The sequence below is a fragment of the Crinia signifera genome, chromosome 2 (assembly GCF_055691185.1).
Source record: "Crinia signifera chromosome 2, ASM5569118v1, whole genome shotgun sequence".
NCBI lineage: Eukaryota > Metazoa > Chordata > Amphibia > Anura > Myobatrachidae > Crinia > Crinia signifera.
In genome coordinates, this window is record NC_139218.1 from 220,020,008 (window position 1) to 220,042,119 (window position 22,112).

Below are 22,112 nucleotides of genomic sequence, written 5' to 3' on the forward strand. Positions count from 1 at the left end.
CTACAAATGGTTAAACACAATGGTGGCTGTAATTTTATACAAACAAATCAGTTATTTTAGTAATAAATAATAACAACTGAAAGCTTTAAAGGTTACAAAACAAACTTCATGCAAAATGTTATGCCTTTGTATGCACATTTTTTTTTGAATTGATAAAAACCCACCAGATATAAAGTAACAGTTAGAATGTATGATTATCTGTAGTAATATGACCTTGAGATGTGTGGCTACCTTTACTATGTGCTTCTTAACAGCCCTCTTCAAGCACACGCAAATTGAAGTATAACGAATCCCTTGACGTTCCGGTGAAACTTGATTATTTCATTCACACTCCATCACCAACAGTTATAGTTCTCTCATCAGCTCTTAGAAAGCATACAAAGGGCATCTGGTATTAGATAAAAAGCTTGGTTTTTAAGAGCAGCATCTTCTTTATGTAGCCATATCTAGTATGTTCGGTGTTTGCAAGATTTTATTTTCAAGTTGCTCACTCTTTAACATGGGATATAAACATTTTCAGAATAACATCTCTTTCCTATCATCTTCCTTCTCTTCTCACCCCTTATCTATCGCTCCCAACTCCCACTATTCTCTCTTCATCACCTAATCTATTTTAACCATCTTTTTCTCCCAGTAAAATGCTATTCCTCTATTTTTTTCCTGTATGGTCTTCCCTTATTCTTTCTCTTCCCCTACAATCTGATTGTATGACATCATCAAATTAATTTGGGGAGATGTCCAGGCAAACACAGAGATGCATTATCATCCTGTATGCCATCAGTGTAATGCAGGCATCTGGCAAATTATTAATAATAATAGTCCCCAGAAAGATAAAGATTGTGCCAAGATGTGCCCAGTCAGCCATACAACTGTAGGGTGATGGCAATATCGTTACATGCATACAGAAACCATAGAGAAAAATTATTTCCTCTCTGGAAAGTACTGCAATAAATGTTGAAGATCAATAAATCTACTAATGATACATTGCCTTTTGAGACTCGTGACCCTGACATGCCCTGCTCGTGTCAGAAACAGATATTTTACAGGATTTGATAGATTTTTTTTAATATATATGTCTGAATAAACATATTTTCCACTTCAGTGGCCCCTCTACGCAACAATGGTACAATGAGCCGGACTCTGAAGTGGTTTGTATTGCACAGCCCCAAGGAAGTGGCTGTGCAATAAAGTTCAACAAATGCTCAAGTGCTGCGGTCGAAGATAAAGCTTTACTATGGCAACCATCAAAATCTGTCTGTGGAGTCAGGAAGTATGCTTCTGACGACACAGACGCGTTGCTTGGCACACCCCCATTTTCCAGGGGGTGCGGTCGGCAGGTCAACAATAAAAAGATCAACAGTCAATAGGTGGACCACGATTCATAGGTTGACACATGAAAAGGGTCAACATACTGTACCTTTGGTCGACATATGCAATAGGTCAACCTGAGTTTAAAAAAAATTAATTCCAAAACAGGTGGCTTATCATACTTTACTATCCATGTTACATTCTAGTAGTGTGCCATGTGTAGCGAGGCACCATGCCCAAAGCATGACGAGCAAAGCGGTGCACTTACAAGGTGCCCATGTTAAAGTATGTCGACAGACACAAAGGGTGAAAAACTGTTTGTTTGACCCTGTTGACCCAAGGCTTATCAATCCATTTCATGTGTCCAGCTATGACCTATCAACTAATAGTGGTTTACCTTTTGACCGTTGACCCTATGACCCATACGCTTTTGTAGAATGGACCCAGGCACCATCACCCAAATACATGTAAAGTAATTCGCTGCGCTCGTCACTCTTCAGGCTCGGTGGCTCACTGCGCTCGCCACACTATAAAATATCAACTCCGTGCTGACGTGGAAAGCAGGGGTATGAAAAGGTCGGAGGACGCGTTCTGCTGCGCTCGCCACGCTTTGGGGTGGCGTGGATAGTGGGGGAGGTGCTTAAAAACTCATTGTATGTCATTATTCTATACCTTGGCATTGTATAGGTGTGATGCAATGCGATGCCCCGGGGCTGAGAGAGCAGTGAATAAATGACATAGGAAAATCGCATTGCACGGCTCTTTACAATGGCCCATGCGATGCGATTTTCCTACGGTGCCATACGTAAGAAACTTGGGCGCCGTGATAATACACAAGTACCGATAATTGTTATAGATAACCTTGTAGCAATACCGACTTTATGTAAAGCTAGCACATCATTCTCCATTATCCAACCAAGAGAACTGTATCTCAAATTGTGCGTCATTAGAAATAGCTCTGGCATGAGTCTATTCCACTGGTATTGCTAATTACAATAAAGAGGGACACGGCAGAGCATGCTGGTAAAGGGCCAAAATAAATTGGAGAAATTTGTTAATAAAACTGAATACTTGCCGAATGCTCACTAGAATAATAACAGGTGCAAAAATCTGATGAATATCTTTATCATCCATAGGACTCTAAAACATTATTAAAGTCTGTGCTTAGTCTTTACAGTGTTGCAAGTATAAATACAGCTCACAGTGGATTATATATTAGACGTAAGCCTGCTAAAATTAATATTACTCCTACGGCAATGAAAAGGAACATGTGGTGTTAAATGTAAATACAGTCCTAAATTCCAGCAGTACTGCATTTATTTACCTGGTGTACGCACTATGTTCCCTCATCTTAAAAACTCTGCAATTCTACATTTGAAAAGTAATGAAAGCTGCAAGGTTTCTAATGCCATACAACAGTAACCACTAGATTATGTATGGAGAGAATAAATATATTATGAAACAAAAATAACATACATTATATGGAAGCCAGTTGTATTTTGTTGAAGTCTAAAAACAGGCTCTGTGGCTGAGTAGTTGAACGTATGGAAATAATCAATGTATTCGGATGAGGAATTGCACACAGCTCTGAATTTGTTTCCCAAGCTGATGTTAGGTGTTTACGCACGCACATATATGCGCAAACCCCTGGGGGCAGACACAGGGTGAATGTAGGACACCACCGAGCGTTTTATGGGCAAGCCCACAAAATATGTGGGCGCGTCCATGAAAATGCTGGGCGGACACCTGCTTGGGCGGGCAGCTGACATCACTTGACGTCCGTGCCCGCCCTGAATTTGTCAGGAAGGCACACTGGAAAAGTCAGTCCAGGCTAACTTTACTTAGTGAACTGCGGAGAAAGCATTCGATGGTGAGCGACCAAATGATTTCTCTCCGGTTCGGCCGCATGCCAGCGTATGTGTATGCGTTTGGCGTATACCTGTTTGCTAGGCTGCAAATATAGGCAGCCTAGCAAACAGGTCTGAATCAGGTCCTAAAAGCAGCCCTATACCTGGTACAAAAGCCTGAACAGCAACATATCTAGGAGCACACGGAGCACATTTCAGAGCAGTTCACAATACAGACAGCTCGCTCCAGCTAACCTTTGCCACGTTACCTATTACACAAGCTCTGCTGCAAGAAGGGACAAAACAGGTGTAAGACTGAGTTGTGCAGAGCCAAAACACGCATAATCGCCCCCGCAAAATCTACTTGTGTCCCTCTCTGCATAAGCCCCCAAACAGTCTTATCTGTCATAAAATAGCAGAATGTACTGCCAATACTGTATGTGTCTGATAGAGGGCTGTATTCAATGAGAAGATTCTCCGTGCATGGCGAGAGGTTTTTTTCTCTCGCCATGCACTCGCCGTGTTTTTGTGGAGATTCTCCATGTTTGGAGATTCTCCGTCAAGGGACTTTAGAGCGTATTCAATGTGACTGAGACTCGCCGCCCCTCTCCAGCGTATGAGGTGACTGCCGCAGGGAGCCTGAGGACGGCGGCAGGCAGGGAGATGGAAGTCACAGCGAAAATCACTTAGAAAGACTGCGAGAAGTGCACGTTGAATAGGGTTGTTCGCTTTTTGAGACCAAAATTCTCTGTTCAACGCGAGAAAAGCACAAACTCGCCATGAAACACGGCAAATTTTTCTCATTGAATACTGCCCAAAGAATGCCTTTTATTTGCAGGAATGGTGAGTTGGGTACACACCTTCCAATACTGCAGTCCAGTTTTGCAATGTAACGATATATTGCACTGCCATGCACACTACACACAGCCTGCTGTATGACCTGTGAATGCATTGTTGCATGCTACATGTAATACCATGTCGGCTGTGGAATCACAACACTATAGCACAATATATTGTATAGTGTGTATCCCGTTGCAGATTGGCATAATATCCATGGACTGATATCTGTAGTACTTGTTACAAATTCAGGCTCAACAAAAAGACCATGGTACAGAAATACAAGCAGCATTTGCCTTTTTGTTTCAATGCTAAATAATGTATTTTGTATACTCCTTAACAAAATATAAACATAAATATTTGCATTTTGAAGTGCAACAAATAAAATCAGTGGTAAATCTTCAGCAATGGTTTTACTTTGCAGCAGATACAATTGCAGAAGTCCACCTACTAATATTCAATCCTTGTTGGATTTTCCCCCCTATTCAAATTGTTCAATTTGCCGGGGCGAAAAATCTGGAACAGGCAAAAACCACATAGATTGCGGAATTTGCTGCTGATCCATGTGTTTTGGCGAATTCTCAGATGTTTTCGCCCATTTTCACCCATTCGATTGGACAAACAAAAGTAAAAAAGACATGTTCGAAAAAGTACTCATAAATTAACAAAAAGGCCGGTGATTGAATACTGATCGGCAAATCATTGTTCACCTAGCAGAGAAACCGTCAATGATTGCAGTTGAGTCCTCTTTATAGCTGATGTTACTAATCGTTTATGTCCCACTCCATGCCCACTTGGATAGTAGGGGTATGAAAAGGACCCCTTTTTCCCATTGAATTCCATGCTAAAATTGACTCAGTCCATTTTAACATTGAATCCTATGGAAAAATCGGGTCATCGCATCTGATTGTATGCCTTAAGTTAAGGCATACAATCAAAAAATCGGCAGCCCAGATAATACATAAGTACCGTTCTTTTTTTTCTGACTTTGAGAAATTCATAAAAGATGTGGATCGGCGAATACACGTTTTCTTCCTCAGAAACTGTTGCTAATTTGCAAATTTAGCATCCGTTTCTGCGACTGTAGATTTGGCTTTTCAAATAGCCAAATCTGCAGCGACGAATCCTGGAACATGAACATGATTGAATAGCTTCTGACAGACATTTCTGAGTATTGTAAATATAGGCCAGCATTGGGCCAGCAGTGTGTAACTTGATGAAGTCTGTAGGACTGAACAAGTCAACCTGCTCTCCATTCCACTCGAGCATCCAGTAGACATTTACGACTACAGGCCTGAACTTTTTTTTAACCCAGAGTTTTGTCTGTGCACCAACTGGCCACACCCCCACTGGAAACAGGCTACACCCTTAAAATGGGCCCATACTACTACAGTACATTCCACTGGTGGGCACTTTATGTCCTAGTGTAATACTGCCAGTGGTATTTCTGCAGTATCTCTATAGCAAGCAGAAGTAAAACCTTAAACACACAAAATGCTGCTTACATTTCCATTACTATTTTTTGTTTAATCCCATTTGCTAAATAAACTGGTAAACTTTTAATAATAAAACACGCACTAATGTTTATAGAAGGAATTGATGTCAAACAAACTACCAGTACAAATTGCTATAAAATACATTTGTCGTAATGAACATTTAAACAAAAAAAAAGATTCAAGGTATTAGCGAGCCATTTTGTTCATAGTTTACAACATGTGCTCAAGGGAAACAGCCACATTTGATGTGACATCACTATAATGGTCTTCGCTGGATTATTTCTTGTAAATTGTATTATACTTGTTACTATACTGCAGCCCGGCTATTGGTCCTCATAGCTCTATTATGGAATATGACAGGATCATTTTATTTATGAATTCCAATTGGCAAAATACAAACCCTCAGTGGCAGAATTTAGGGCAGTAGCAGATGTAAGCAAAATGGCACAAAGTACAGTTTGCTGTAATGCATTTGTTTATAAATCATGTCCATTCCAATTGTTATTCATTTTCTGTAACAGAACCTACATTTTATAACTTGTTAATATTATCAACCTGTGCCAAGAGCAACATTTACAGCGCTAGATTGCAGGACCGAGAAGAAAACATGGAAATTGTGTGGTCTGTGATGCCATCTAGTGGTCATTCCAGAGAACTACACATATCACAGTAAGGATGATCATTTGGCATCTATAATTTTAATGAAAACAAATTCTCAGGAGCAAAAGATTTTCAGGCCGTTTTACTTTTACAAAACAAAAAAAATTGAAACGATTCTCACTGAAATGTTTGACCCTGTCATTTGGTGATGATCTTAAAAGTATTACGTATGGAGCCTACACATGTAGCAATTTAGGTGCATTTTCTAAGTGATCTCACTAGAAAATGTCCCTATATCGCTCCATGTGTAGGTGCGATAGCGATGCATGGCCCCGTGCTTTGATATCACTCGGCTGTTAAAATCCAGCAGGCTGGATAAATCTAGTCAATTGCTGGTCAGGGCCAGTATTCTCACTGGAGAACACTGGCCCCTGCCAGACCGCTCAGCACACAGAACGGAATACAAAGCACACAGAATGCTTCAGCATCTCCCCGTGTGTAGGCCCTTTTAGTTTCTTCCAATAGATAAATACTGTAGAGGATATAGCTGTGATTGGCAAACCTACTGTACCTGGTAAGTAAACAAACATTATATTAAGTGTGCATTTTATTATTTGGTAGCACGGACGGTGTAATGGTTAGCATTGCTGCCTCACAGTGCTGAGGTCATGGGTTCAATTCCCACCATGTCTCTAACTGTGCGGAGTTTGTATATTCTCCCCGTACTTGCATGGGTTTCCTCTGGGTACTCCGGTTTCCTCCCACAATCCAAAAATATACTGGTAGGTTAATTGGCTTCCAACAAAATTAACCCTAGAATGTCTGTGTGTGCGTGTACATATGGTAGGGAATATAGATTGTAAGCTCCACTGGGGCATGGACTGATGTGAATGTTCAACTATTCTCTGTAAAGCGCTGCAGGATATGTGTGCGCTATATAAGAAACTGGTAATAAATAAATATACACTCTTCAAAGGTTATATAAGCTTTCTCAGGCAGGGCTCTCTTCCCTCACTTATTCCTTAATCTCCTCCCCACTGCAAACAGCAGAACCATACCCGTTAGTTGTGCTGCTAATATTGGTATCATGACTGCTGATGCAGCAAGGTTGATCCACCTTGTAGATGTCCTGTTATATGCAGTACTGTACATAAATTTTCTCTTTATTTTGTTGATAATGTCAATTTACTTTGCATGGCACTGTGGACTCCCTTGCAGCACCATATAATAATTATAAAAATATTCGGTACTTGTGTAGTATCACGGCTCCCATCGCATGCCATATGTAGTGGCATGAGATGGCATGCGATTTTTGCAGTTTTTAAGCATTTTTTTAATCGCATGCAATCGCATCGCATGCGATTTTTAACAGAAATGCATCCAAATGCATTGAAATTAGTATCAAACATGTTCAATGGCCCCAAAATGTCATTTTTCAGGCTGTACCACCCCCACTATCAACGCGAACCCGAAGCGTGGCAAGCGCAGCGAGCCCGCGAGGGGCGGCGGTACGCGTCCTCCGACCTTTTCATATGCCCACTATCCACGTCGGCGTGGAGTTGAGAATAGAAAGTGTGGCGAGCGCAGCGAGCCCGAAGCGTAGCGAGCCCCGCGAGGGGACGCGGACACCTGTGAAGCCCGCGAGGGGACGCGGATACCTGTGAAGGTATCCGTGTCCCCTCGCCACACTTTCTATTCTCAACTCCACGCCGACGTGGATAGTAGGGGTATGAAAAGGTCGTAGGACGCGTACCGCTGCGCTCGCCATGCTTCGGGTTCGCGTTGATAGTGGGGGTGGTACAGCCTGAAAAATTATATTTGGGGGCCATTGAACATGTTTGATACTAATTTCAATGCATTTGGATGCATTTCTGTTATGCGATTTTTTTGCTATGCGATGGCCATCGTGGGAGCCGTGATTCTACACAAGTACCAAATATTCTTTGGTAGCAACATAATTATTTGGGGAAAGAGCAAAATCCAGGATTGACCAGATCAGGTGATGTGCAGAAATCTCCACAGTGGATAAATACCACAAGATCCCCGCCCCCATACCGGCTGCAAAATTTTTCAGACAGTTTAACCACTTCACTGGCGACACCCCCCATTGAATTAGGTCAAGTAACTGTATTTTTGTCTTGCAGATAAACCTTACCAGGGGTGAGCGTATACACCTTATCTCAGTGTAACTCTGACACACCTCCACTTGTGGCTAAAGGGTGTTTGTTCACAATGTAAGTGCATGTAGTATTGGTTCGGTGAGGGAAAGCTGTCAGTATTATGTGCAAAGCAAAACTGCATGTACGCCAAGAAATGACTATTTTTTGACAGCTTTCTAACTGCAAGGACAGGACTAATGTAGGACGACAATGATGACCGTTATGACAACAATCCTATTTATAAGAGTGGTGTGGCTCCGTAGATGCTAAAAACTCTGCCTATGGGTATATATACACATTTAGTTCCATGCGCATAGAGAGAATGTAATTCCAACTAACACTCAACTCTGCATCATAGTTAACCCAGACACTGATGCACACTATCAAAACTTGCACCAGTCCTATGGCAGGTGCAGATTATACATGTGAATATGGCTTATTTGAGTTGATCTGAGTCTGTGTACGCAACCATATCAGCAACACGCCTCTGACACTCCCATAACACACCCAAAAGACAGACCATCACAATGTGCCACCTGTCATCACCTAGGAACACCCACATTTTGTACGTGATCTTGATGATACCAGGTTGTTATTTTCTTAACGCATGAGCTACACTTATACTCCTGACTGCGATAGGCTCACTGTCCCTCATTAGTGAGGAATTCCATTTTTGATTATGCTACCTATTTGTTTTACACTCTAATTTGATTGCAAAATGTGTATTGCTATAGATCAGGCATTCCCAACCACGGTCCTCAAGGCACACCAACAACGCAGGTTTTAGAGATATCCAGGCTTCAGCACAGATGGTTTAATCAGAATCACTCAGATACTAATTAAGTCACCTGTGCTCAAGTCTGGATATCACTAAAACCTGTACTGTTGGTGTGCCTTGAGGACCGTGGTTGGGAATGCCTGCTGTAGATGTATTATTTTTTTCTGCAGCCAAAGGTTTTTTTTTTTTAAGTGTTTAAAAAAATATATACATACAAAGAGAGGACATGCCCACATGGAGCTTGCCACATCCATGTAGCTCAGCCCACTTTCAGCTCTAGGCCCTTGTGGCCTGTAATAACTCACTAGCACAGGCATTCCCAATCTCAGTCCCCAAGGCACACCAACAGGGCAGGTTTGAGTAATATCCAGGTTTCAGCACAGAAGGGTTCATTAAAATAAATGGTACTAATAAGTCAACAATGCTGAAGCCTGGATGTCACTAAAACATGGACTGTTATTGTGCTTTGAGGACAAGGTTGGGAATACCTGCACTAAACACAATAACATGACCGCTATATATATTATATATAGGACAAGCAGAGTATCTGCACTCAATTCCCTCCTGTGTGGTATCACCTCAGTGCCTTCCCAGGTACAAACGCACTGATACAATAGGGAACTGTAAGCAGCACTCACAGGACTTTGCAACAAGTACCTGTTGCAAAGTACTGTGAGTGCAGCCTGAAATTGCCCTTATATACTTATTATACACATACATATATATACATATACATACTACTCATCACCTCTAAGGTGAAGTACTGCCAGTGACCACTAGAGGCCACTCCATGGACCAAATGACTCCTTAAAAAATTGAAAGCAAAATGGTCCGATTCAAACTTGCTTAATATGGGGAGAGGGAGCTGTGAAGACGGAGATAGGAGGTAGGAGCAGATAGGGACTTAGCCGTCATTTTGACGGGCTTTTAAGAATAATGGGTGGGAATTAAATAACAAGCAATGGACGTAGTGTGCTGTTCCCTATTGTAACTTGACAATATATGAGCAACAAGGTATCACCACAATGTTCACGGTTTACAGGCACATTGCTTGAAAATGAATTGCCTCAAATTTAATGGCTTGTGTTCGATTCTTATCTGGAATGTATGAGTCACAAATTATAGGAGTAACAAAATTATTCTGGAACAATGACTTTGTTGCCTATATTTGGTGAAATGTATTCATATTTCTAAACAGGACTTGTGGGAAGACATCATCTTGTAGAATATGGCTAAATGTAGGGGCTTATTCAGTGGCACAAGATTCTTGTTGTAAAACTTAATGTGGCTTTAGGACTTTTTTTCAATTACCGCAGCTTGGCGTGATCCGGATCTCGAACTATTCACTTGAAACAAAATCAGATGCAATACAGGTTGAGTATCCCTTACCTGAAATGTTCAGGAACAGGAGCATTTTGGATAAGGGAATCAGGAATGCCCTCTAAAGATGGAGACGCCATTGCTGGCACACATGCGATGCACCATCGATGTGTGCTGAAAACACTGGCGATGCATGCAGTCAGGATCTAGTCAGGTGATAGCAACGTGTGGGTCACTGGGGAATATGCACAGTGGGTGGTGTGTGCTGAATTTCTAAGCGATCTAGTCAGATTGCTAAGAAATAGCCCAGAAATGACCCCATGTGTATGGGCCTTTACCCATTACCATAATGCTACAGTAGCTGATTATCTTAGTTTTGATGACCAATTACTTGTACATATAGTTTTTTTGTAAAACAAAGAAGTAAAAACAAAGAAAGAATGCCTCAAGGTAAAAGAAATCGTTTAACATACAGTACAACATTCCATTCTTCACATGGACTAGGGCAGTGGTAGCCAACCCTAGCCCTCGAGAGCTACCAACAGTTCACATTTTCCAGACAACCTAGCTGCTGCACAGCTGCACTCATTAATCACTGACACATTTTAAAAGATCCACAGATGGAGCTAATTAGCTGACTTGTGATTCTGTGAGGAGACCTGCAAAACATGCACTGTTGGTAGCTCTCGAGGACTAGGGTTGGCTACCCCAGGACTAGGGAGTCTGTTGGAAGACAGTGGAAGGTACTGACACAATATTGCACAACACTGATATCAGATCTGAATAGCTGGGTATGCTTTTGGGTGGTAAAAAGAAAGTGTTTTGGGTGGGCCAAGTTCCTCAGAAGAGAGGCAGAGACCCTAAAAAGTGGATGAACCTGTCTTTAAATATTTAACCAAACATTTATTTGGCTGCTTTAACTAGGTTATTACGTAAAAACAGATTATTTTCCATTGATTTGCTGCCTTTTGACACAGCCAATCACCAAGTCTCCTACAAAGTTAAGCTCATGTGATATGGACAGAAGTACTAATCTCTTCTGATTTGTTCTCAGGTCAAGTGAGATTAATAACTTCTGCCCATGCCAAAAGAATAAGAAAACGAACAAGGTTAAGTGAGGGGTCTGACAGGACAGATTAAAAGAATAATTTATTTATTCTAAATAACTGACTGCTTATATAAAGTTAAAAGCAAATTGAAACCCAAAATCCACAAGATAAAAGGAGTTTAAAACCATATCATTTAGTGGACACATCCAGGAGCATGGCACAGTTTTAAGATATATTGTAGTCAGGAGGGGGGTGGGGGTGGGGGTGTTAATGGCCCGCAGGAGCACACGTAAGCACGGAAATAAGGTTTCAAATATTGTTATCATGCATATCATTTAAAGATCTCATCTAATGTATAACCATCTTCAGTTACAAGAACATATTGCATTCTTGTATGTATAAAAGTGTTTAAGTTAGGCCGTCTTGAGGACTGATGAATAGTGCTTGTGTGAAATCACAGCTTGTGTGAAATCACTTCCAGTGAATGCTAGTATATTGCATGCTTGATTAAAGACCTGTGCATACCTCACTCAACATCAGGAGAAGAGAAATAAGGATGGGAACAGGCAAAGTACAATTTGCGAGAAGAACAGAATGATTTTCTTTTACAGTACACTGATAATCAAGTAAGTTTTAGCGTACAAAACAGACTGTACCCTCTAATATTACATCCCCAAAATTAAGCTCAAATCAGAAAATATAGAGAAGAGAGGTTTTTAATTAAAAATGTGCTCAAATCTGTCCGTCATATAACCAGCACCTATGTGTATTGTGTCTGTGTCAAAGGAAGGATGCTTACAAATATCAGAGGTCACTTACTATTAATGACAGGTATTGGAGTAATATTCTCCATGAATGCGGGAAGAAGGAAAATCTTTTCTAACTAGTGCTGCCTTAGACCCATCTAAGGATGAGTACAGCAAGGGTGGGATACCAGAGCTGTGAAAAATGCAGACCTGCAGAAAGACTCAGACATCTGAAGAGAGGTGCATCTTGCACTTGTTGGTACATACACATAGATGATTATGACCGGGTGTAAACCAGGTTTATATGCTATGTATCTGAAGGTGTCTACATATGCACATGGGTAAAAAATTTCCGGTACTCTTTACCTAGCACGGCGCCCACGATTTTGATCGTGGTCATCGCAGGTAAAAAAATCTCGGCCATCGCGGGCATTTAATGCACTAAAAAATCGGGTGCGATGCGACCGACGCGATGCCCGCGACTTCCCATACGGAACAATGTTAAATGTCTCAATTGACCCGATTTTTCTGTTCAATGCCTCAATTGACCCGATTTTTCCATAGGAAACAATGTTAAATGGCCCACAGAGGCCAAATAGGCACCCTGAAGTGTGAAATGGCACCCACAACTGTTAACGCCACCCCACGATCAACGTGAACCCGAAGCGTGGCGAGCGCAGCGAGCCCACGAGGGGCGGCGGTACGCGTCCTACGACCTTTTCATACCCCCACTATCCACGTCGGCGTGGAGTTGAGAATAGAATAGTGTGGCGAGCGCAGCAAGCCACCGAGCCCGAAGCGTGGCGAGCGCAGCGCGCCCCGCGAGGGGACGCGGATACCTGTGAAGCCCGCGAAGGGACGCGTTTACCTGTGTGAAATTGTTAAAGTATTATAGAAAACAAAAAAAATAACAAATTTAACAAAGATAACCTTACAGTTCACCTAAAAAAGATGCCGAGGGAAAAATGGAGAACATCTCTAAAAAAAAAAAAACAGCAGGACTCGCAATTTGTTAGCTTCGCAAAATATTTTTGGAGAAGCAACAGAGCTGAATACAGGGAAGCACAAAATAGGAGAGAAAAGTTCACTACTCTCCAAAAAACATATACACATTTACCGTTATTTACGGCGACATAGGAGCATTGAATACATGCCAAAATCTCCAGTGCATCTAGTCAAAATTGGTCATTAGCCAATTTACATAGTCAAAATTGCACAGTGTGTTTATAGTAAATATCAGTGGTTTCTGGGGAGTTCAAAGAAAATCAGTCAAAATCGTTTATAGCCAAAATCTTATTATTATGCCCAGCTTGTATTGACAGCAAGGACCGCTGTCATCGCTAGGGGGAAAGCCACACAGTGCATACACATTGAGCGGGCTTTCCCCCTGCCCGCCACCGTCAGCAGGGGGAGGATGGCTTTGCATAGCGCAGCGCTATACAAAGCCGTCTTTAAAGCCACTCATCTGCTGGTATTACAGCAGTGCTCACCTCTCATCACCGGGCTATACGCACTGGGTGGCTTTGAGCTGAAAGCCGCTCAAACTTGCTGTTTAGAGCGGCTTTCAGCTCAAAGTTGCACAATGTGTATGGGCCTTAAGCCTCTACCAACAACATTGCATCAGTTCCTTGTTGTCTAATTAATTAGATAATGTCTTCCGGGTATTATCTTAACATGGTCTTGCTAGCAAACATGAGGTGTATGAACATCGCATGAACTTAACACTGGATAATCTAAAAATAAAGGGCCTAATTCAGATCCCAAGGGATCTGAGTAACATTGAGCACAAAGTACTGATATTCGGTACTGGACATATAACACACATGTACAGTAGGGCTCCTGCATCGTTGGACGTCCTCGTCCCTAGAGAGACAAATTACAGCCGCTTGCTGGTGGCAATGACCTCTGTTTCTCAAAACAGAGGCATGTCATCACTGTTTTGGTGAGAGATTTGATGGCCTCTTTGTAGGAACTGCGGCAGCCACTTTCACAACGCCATTGGTCACGCAGCCAGGTGATGATATTGCAGGTGATCCAAAGCTGCATCCTAGGACACAGCACTGGATCACGAATACAGGTATACCGATACATTGTTGCTGCTTCCATGTAAGCAGAAGCTATGCCTCCTCCAACCACATCTCATCAGGCCTGAAGCGCTGTACTAGCTGCAGGCTCAGATTCTCTCCATGTGAACTACAAATTTCAAATAGGATTTTTCAAAATGTCTATTAAGTGCTAAATATGGAATGGGCGAAAACGTTCAGTTAAGTTCAAAGTTCAAATATTAGGGTAACCAATAGGTTATATTTTCTAAGGAATCCCTGAGAATAAGGGAAATGCATTTCTTTACCTTATAGGATGGCAGAAAGCAAAGTACACCATGGCTCACAGTCTGACACACCGACAATAATAGCGCACCAAGTTCATCCTGGAAATCAAAGGTCTCTGTATGCTGAAAAGTTGCATAAAGTTTCCGACCTTTTGGACCTGCTCCGACAGTGCCCACCCATACCTGTAATATAAAGACATTGGTCTTATCCAACATTTAAAGTCTTTAATCTTAGCATGATTCATAAGAATGAAGATTAATGGTAAAAACATCAAGGAGACACTATCGTAGCAAAGGCTGCTGGGAAATTTTCCTATCGCACTCACAAACACTTTCACATAACACAAAGGACACAGATAATCCCAAGATGCTGCCTCTGCCCATCCACACAAAGGTGCTCCAATGGTGGGGTGGCCTTTGTGCAGTGCACAGTACAATATCTATAAACTCATTATTTCTTAAATTATCTGCAAAAATTGCATGAGTAAAAAACAAGCAGCGGAGAGCATTTACTTGCAGCATAATAAAATGAATAAATAAGGCATCTTCTGGTCCATGCGCATGTATGAGTCCCTTTAGTTTCAGAAGTAAATGGGTACAGGTCTATGGTAATAATGCTATGTCAGTGTGACGTAAAAACATTCCAAATGACGCTTTTATGACAAAGCTGGCAGTTATAATACTATGCTGTTTCTTATTCACCCTTACATTTATTTTTAAACATGCATTCAATAATGGTGTGTACACAAGGTAGACGGCCATGCGATCAGATCACATCGGGATCGAATCGCACGGCAAGCCATGAGACATTCATGCAATTTTGACAGATCTGTACTATATAGCAAAAAAAAACTAGATAGTAGAGAGCGCACTGTGTTGATCTAATTTAATTATTTATTAAATAAAAATCACATATATAAAAACCTATTACAAGCATACAAATATATAATTAGATCCTTTTAAACATGCAATGATTAACATATAATATAGATTAATTTATATTGTCTTATAGTAAGTAAGTTTTATTTATATAGCTCACTTTCTCCAACATGACTCAATGCACTTTACAGACATTAAAAATAATGCACATACTGTAATACAAAGGGTTTTCAGAAAGAGCAACAACGGCAGTACAGATATACATCACACATACAGATATGCACTAGATGCATTCTAATGAAGGACATGGACATGGGGAACATATATTCACTGATCTGTGCAGCACCCAGGCAGCCATTCAGCGGCGCCACTTGGTGATTGCACCAGCCAGATAGGTAGCCAGTAACAGTACAGATATTGGACACGTACAGATATATACTAGATGTACTCTATTGAGCGACACGGACATGGGGAACATATATTCACTGATCTGTGCAGCACCCAGGCAGCCATTCAGCGGCGCCACTTGGTGATTGCACCAGCCAGATAGGTAGCAAGTAAAAACGGTACAGATATAGGACACTACGGGGGTGACACAGGGCACATATTGGCTAGCAGCACAGATCCTAGGCAGCCAGTAGAACAGTATAGGGTACACAGAACAGAACAAGACATAACTAGACATATCAGCAATAGAAGAACAAAAATAGAGCACAATTAACAGTACAATTCTTAAGGCCGATACACACTGGGCGACTTTGAGCTGAAAGCCGCTCAAAACAGCCTTTTTGAGCAGCTTTCAGCTCAAAGCCACCCAGTGTGTATGCCCCAGCGATGAGCGGTGAGCGCTGAAGCGCGCTCCCGCATCATCGCCGGGAAAGCCGTTAATCTGCTGGTTATACCAGCAGATGAGCGGTGCTGAGGACGGCTTTGCATAGCTCTGCGCTATACAACGCCGCCCTCCCCCCTCCATTGGCGCCGGGCAGGGGGAAAGCCGCTCAGTGTGTATGCACTGAGCGGCTTTCACCGTAGCAGTGATTGACATCATCGCTGTCCATACACGCTGGACATAGTCGCCCAGCGTGTATGGACCTTTATTACACAAAACAGCTGACATATAGGGAGGTGAGTAATAAGAGATGCAGGTATAGATGGTAGGTGAGTAAGAGAGCTGTAATTGAAATGCAAAAAGAGTGCTGTGAGAACAGGAGCATCCACTAAGAGTGCTAGCAATTAATGTAAAGCATTTGGGTGTCTCTTACCCAAACAAGGTTGTATCCAATTTGGGGGTGGGGAGCTCCCAAATAATCTGTGAGATTTTATTAATTTTGGGACGGTTGTATCCAAAAGTAATTAAGAATAACATCCTACAAAAGTAGTTAGTCTTTGATGCACAAATATTATTACCGGCTGGTGATGTTGGAAGGTTGGTGATTAGAGCCGCTACAGGATGGGATGGGAGCCGGTGAGCTCCCCACTTCCAAATTGGATACAACCGTGTTTGTGATACAGTGACACCCTAATGCATTACATTAATTGCTAGCACTCTTATTAGTGGATTCTGTTGGACAATATTAATGAATCTATATTATATGTTAATTACTGCATGTTTAAAAGGATCTAATTATATATTTTTATATTTACAATAGGTTTTTATATATGTGATTTTTATTTAATAAATAATTAAATTAGATCAACACAGCGCGCTCTCTTCTATCTATTTTTTTTTTGTTATTTCGAGTGACCTTTTTTGGGAGCAGCGTAAATTAAGCTGTGGGTAATCTATACTTACCAATTGATAAATATATTATATGAATTATTTTTATTTATTTATTAATTTAATAATAATTTGTTTAAATTCTTTTTAAACTAATTTTGCGCCTGATTATACTTTAACCCCTTCCCGACATTTGACGTATATATACGTCATGGCCGGGAAGTACTTCCCGACACATGACGTATATATACGTCATGACTTCAAACTGTCACTGCGTCTAGAGACGCAGTGACAGAGGGACGATGTCTGCTGTCCCTGACAGCAGACATGTCCCTGCATGCCCAGGGGGGGCTGCGATGCCGCCCCCCCGTCGGCGATCGCTGTGATTGGCTGTTCAGTGTGAACAGCCATTCACAGCGTTTTCTGTGTCACCGGCGAATAACGTTCGCCGGTGACACGGGATCGGAGGTGATTGGTGCTGTAAAGTACAGCACCAATCACCGCGGGGTGTAAGGGTGACACTGGTGTCACCCCACCTCACCCCGCCCGCCCCCAAAGGCCGTGATTGGTTCGTCGGACCGACGGACCAATCACAGCCATGGAGGGGGGTTTAAACTAACGGTGACTGCACTGCAGACGCCATTCCGGTCTGGAATAGCGTGCAGTGCGGTCACCGTGCCCAGCTGTCGCCATTTACTGACCAGAACCTTGCTAAATACTTACCTGATCACTGCCTGGATCTTGCTTCCTCTTGTGACATCCTGTGCTGTGTTGTGCTGTGCTGCTGCGAGTTATTAGATAGAGAGATAGAGAGAGAGAGATAGAGAGAGATAGAGAGGCCTAGTGACAGAGAGTGCTATATTTTGTGCTGCTGCAGTGTAATAGAGTTATAGATAGAGAGATAGAGAGAGATAGAGAGAGATAGAGAGATAGTGACAGATTGTGCTATATATTTTTTATATAACTGACTGCTGCCCCCCCTTTTGTGCTGATCAGTATAAATTAACTGATCAGCAACTTTTTGGGGGCGCAGGGTTTTTTTTATATATATATATACCTGTCAGTGCTGCTGCTGCAGTGTCATAGAGTGATAGATAGTGAGAGATAGAGAGATAGAGAGAGATAGTGACAGAGAGTGATAGAGACTGCTATATTTTGTGTCTGCTGCCCCCCTTTTGTGCACCCCCAGCAACTTTTTGGGGGTGCAGGGGTTATTTTTCATATATATAACTGTCAGTGCTGCTGCTGCAGTGTCATAGAGTGATAGATAGTGAGAGATAGAGAGATAGAGAGAGATAGTGACAGAGAGTGATAGAGAGTGCTAAATTTTGTGTCTGCTGCCCCCGCCTTTTGTGCTGATCACTATATCTGAGGTGATCAGCAACTTTTTGGGGGTGCAGAGGTTTTTTTTTTTAATATATATACCTGCCAGTTGCACTGTCAGTTGCACCAAAGGTTGTGCACCTGCTGCCCCTCACTGGTAATCAGTGTCGCATCACTGATCACCTTTTTTTTTTTTGTGGGTGCTGTGGGGTCTTTTTTTAATTTTTTTTTTACACACACTGTGATTTTGTGGGGGTCCTGTGGCCACTGTGCGCTGATCAGTGACGTACATCACTGATCATCTTTTTCGGCACAGGGTTGATCTATTTTTTTTTTTTTGATCAAATTCCTGTTGCCTTTGAGCGCTGTTCAGTGACGGACGTTACTGACCAACATCTGTGCTCAATTTTTGGCGCAGGACCTTTTTTTTTTTTTTTTTTTTTTAACCCCTTCAATTTTTTTTTTTTGTATAAAGTATTTTTTTTTTCTGCACTACATACACACTACACACTACATACCCCCCGGATTGAAATAAAGTTTGTACCCCCCCCGACACTATACACGTGTTGAAACATTTCACTACCAGTAACACAAAAATAAAAATGGCATCCCAAATGTCATCCCAGTCATCCAGAAGAATGTATTCAGCGGAGGAGGCATATGCCATGCTTGCCTCTGACTCTGACACAGCCAGTGATGCAAGCGGGGAATTTGAAGGATTCGTCTTAAGCTCCTCTTCCTCCTCTGGTGATGAGGGACCCCCTCAAAGACGCCCCCGTAGAGCAGCTGAGACCCACCCCCCAATAATTGATCTCGTATGGACCCCACCACCAGACAATTTTGAGCCCCAGGTTCCTGAGTTTTTGGCCATGCCAGGAATCCAATTTGATTCCACAGGTCTCAGAGAAATTGACTTTTTCAAATTATTTTTCTCTGATGATTTTATAAATTTAATGGTGGACCAAAGTAATTTATATGCCCAGCAGTTTATTGCTCAAAACCCCACGTCATCATTTGCTAGGTGGACCCCTGTAGATGCAGTAGAGATGATGACGTTTTGGGGTCTGGTGTTTCATATGGGCATAGTAAAAAAGCCAGAAATTAGGCAATATTGGAGTACAGATGTTCTGTACAGCACCCCATTTTACCGTATGGCCATGCCCCAGGCTCGATTTGAGACGATCCTTAAATTTTTGCATTACAACGATAATGCACAGTGCCCACCCAGAGATGATCCCACCTTTGACCGGCTATTCAAAGTCAGGCCGGTCATTGATCATTTCAGTGCCAAATTTGAAGAGATGTACATCCCAGATAAATTCATTTGCATAGACGAGTCCCTTATACATTTTAAAGGAAGGGTTAAATTCCGCCAGTACCTTCCCAGTAAGAGGGCAAGGTATGGCATAAAAATGTATAAGCTGTGTGAAAGCACCTCAGGGTACACTCACAGGTTTAGGGTATATGAAGGGAAGGATTCAAGAATTGAACCGCCAGAATGCCCCCCCTCACTCGTAGGTGTTAGTGGAAAAATTGTCTGGGATTTAGTGCACCCCTTCCTGGATAAAGGTTATCACCTCTATGTGGATAACTTTTACACTAGCATCCCCCTGTTTAAGGCCCTTGGTTCAAGAGGTACAGCAGCTTGCGGTACTGTGCGCAAGAACCAAAGAGGCCTCCCAAAAACGCACATTGCCCAAGTAATGAGAAGGGGTGAAAGCAGGGGAATATGCACCGAAAATATGTTGTTGGTCAAATATAAGGACAAGAGGGATGTCCTTATACTGACAACAATTCACGGAGACAGTACCACCTCCGTCCCTGTACGAGGTACCAGTACCCACACCTCAAAACCTAATTGTATCCTGGATTACAATAGGTACATGGGCGGAGTGGATCTTTCAGATCAGGTACTGAAGCCGTACAGTGCCCTGCGGAAAACAAAAATCTGGTACAAGAAGCTGGCCATGTATATCATCCAGATGGCACTGTATAACGCTTACGTGCTATTCCGTTCTACCGGCCAGAGGGGGACATTTATGCACTTTCAAGAGGAAGTCATAAAGGGCCTAGTATTTGGGAACCAGCAGGCAGAGGGCCCCAGTACTTCTAGTACTGGCCCCCGTATTGTACCAGGGCAGCATTTTCCGAACGAAATCCCCTCCACTGCAAGAAAGGGCAGGACACAAAAAAGGTGCAAAGTTTGCTATAAAAAGGGAATAAGAAAGGAAACTATTTTCCACTGTGAAACTTGCCCCGACAAACCCGGCCTATGTATAAAGGAGTGTTTTAAAATATACCACACATCTATGGATTATTAGGTTCATCATTTCACCGTGCTTCGGGGGTCTTGCTAATGCCACATAGCACCCACCAACATTCCACCAGAATCTGAGCTGCAAAATCCAAAAATCACTCCTTCCCTTCTGATTCCTGCCATGCACCCAACTGGCATTTTTTGGTCACACATGAGGCATTGCCGTACTCGGGAGAAATTGGGGCACAGATTTTGGGGTGCTTTTTCTCCTTCATACCTTCTGAAAATGAAAAATTTTGAGCCAGAACTGCATTTTTGTGTAAAAAAATGTAATTTTTCATTTTCACTGCCCAGTTGTATCAAAATTGGTGAAACCCCTGGGGGTTTGAAATGTACACTATACCCCTAGATGAATTCCCTGAGGGGTGTAGTTTGCAAAATGGGGTCACTTGTGGGGTGGTTCCACTGTATTGGTGCTTTGGGGGTCTTGCTAATGCGACATAGCACCCACCAACATTCCACCAGAATTTGTGCTGCAAAATCCAAATATCACTCCTTCCCTTCTGAGTCCTGCCACTTTTTGGTCACACATGAGGCATTGCCGTACTCGGGAGAAATTGGGGCACAGATTTTGGGGTGCTTTTTCTCCTTCATACCTTCTGAAAATGAAAAATTTTGAGCCAGAACTGCATTTTTGTGTAAAAAAATGTAATTTTTCATTTTCACTGCCCAGTTGTATCAAAATTGGTGAAACCCCTGGGGGTTTGAAATGTACACTATACCCCTAGATGAATTCCCTGAGGGGTGTAGTTTGCAAAATGGGGTCACTTGTGGGGGGGTTCCACTGTATTGGTGCTTTGGGGGTCTTGCTAATGCGACATAGCACCCACCAACATTCCACCACCAAAAATCACTCCTTCCCTTCTGAGTCCTGCCATGCACCCAACTGGTATTTTTTGGTCACATATGAGGCATTGCCATACTCGGGAGAAATTGGGGCACAGATTTTGGGGTGCTTTTTCTCCTTCATACCTTATGAAAATGAAAAATTTTGAGCCAGAACTGCATTTTTGTGTAAAAAAATGTAATTTTTCATTTTCACTGCCCAGTTGTATCAAAATTGGTGAAACCCCTGGGGGTTTGAAATGTACACTATACCCCTAGATGAATTCCCTGAGGGGTGTAGTTTGCAAAATGGGGTCACTTGTGGGGGGGTTCCACTGTATTGGTGCTTGGGGGGTCTTGCTAATGCAACATAGCACCCACCAACATTCCACCAGAATCTGAGCTGCAAAATCCAAAAATCACTCCTTCCTTTCTGAGTCCTGCCATGCACCCAAATAGTATTTTTTGGTCAAATGTGAGGCATTGCCATACTCGGGAGAAATTGGGGCACAGATTTTGGGGTGCTTTGTCTCCTTCATTCCTTGTGAAAATGAAAAATTTTGAGCCAGAACTGCATTTTTG

At 42.2% G+C, this 22,112-nt stretch overlaps 1 protein-coding gene across 3 annotated transcripts in view; it reads right to left on the reverse strand.

The window, feature by feature from the left end:
* Positions 1 to 22,112, reverse strand: part of BRIP1 (BRCA1 interacting DNA helicase 1) — a 274,827-nt gene that overhangs the window by 146,423 nt on the left and 106,292 nt on the right. For all 3 annotated transcript variants that reach the window (XM_083173748.1, XM_083173749.1, XM_083173750.1), the window contains exon 14: positions 14,491 to 14,652. In XM_083173748.1, the coding sequence (XP_083029874.1) occupies positions 14,491 to 14,652 (162 nt within the window). The remainder of the gene's footprint in view (positions 1 to 14,490; positions 14,653 to 22,112) is intronic.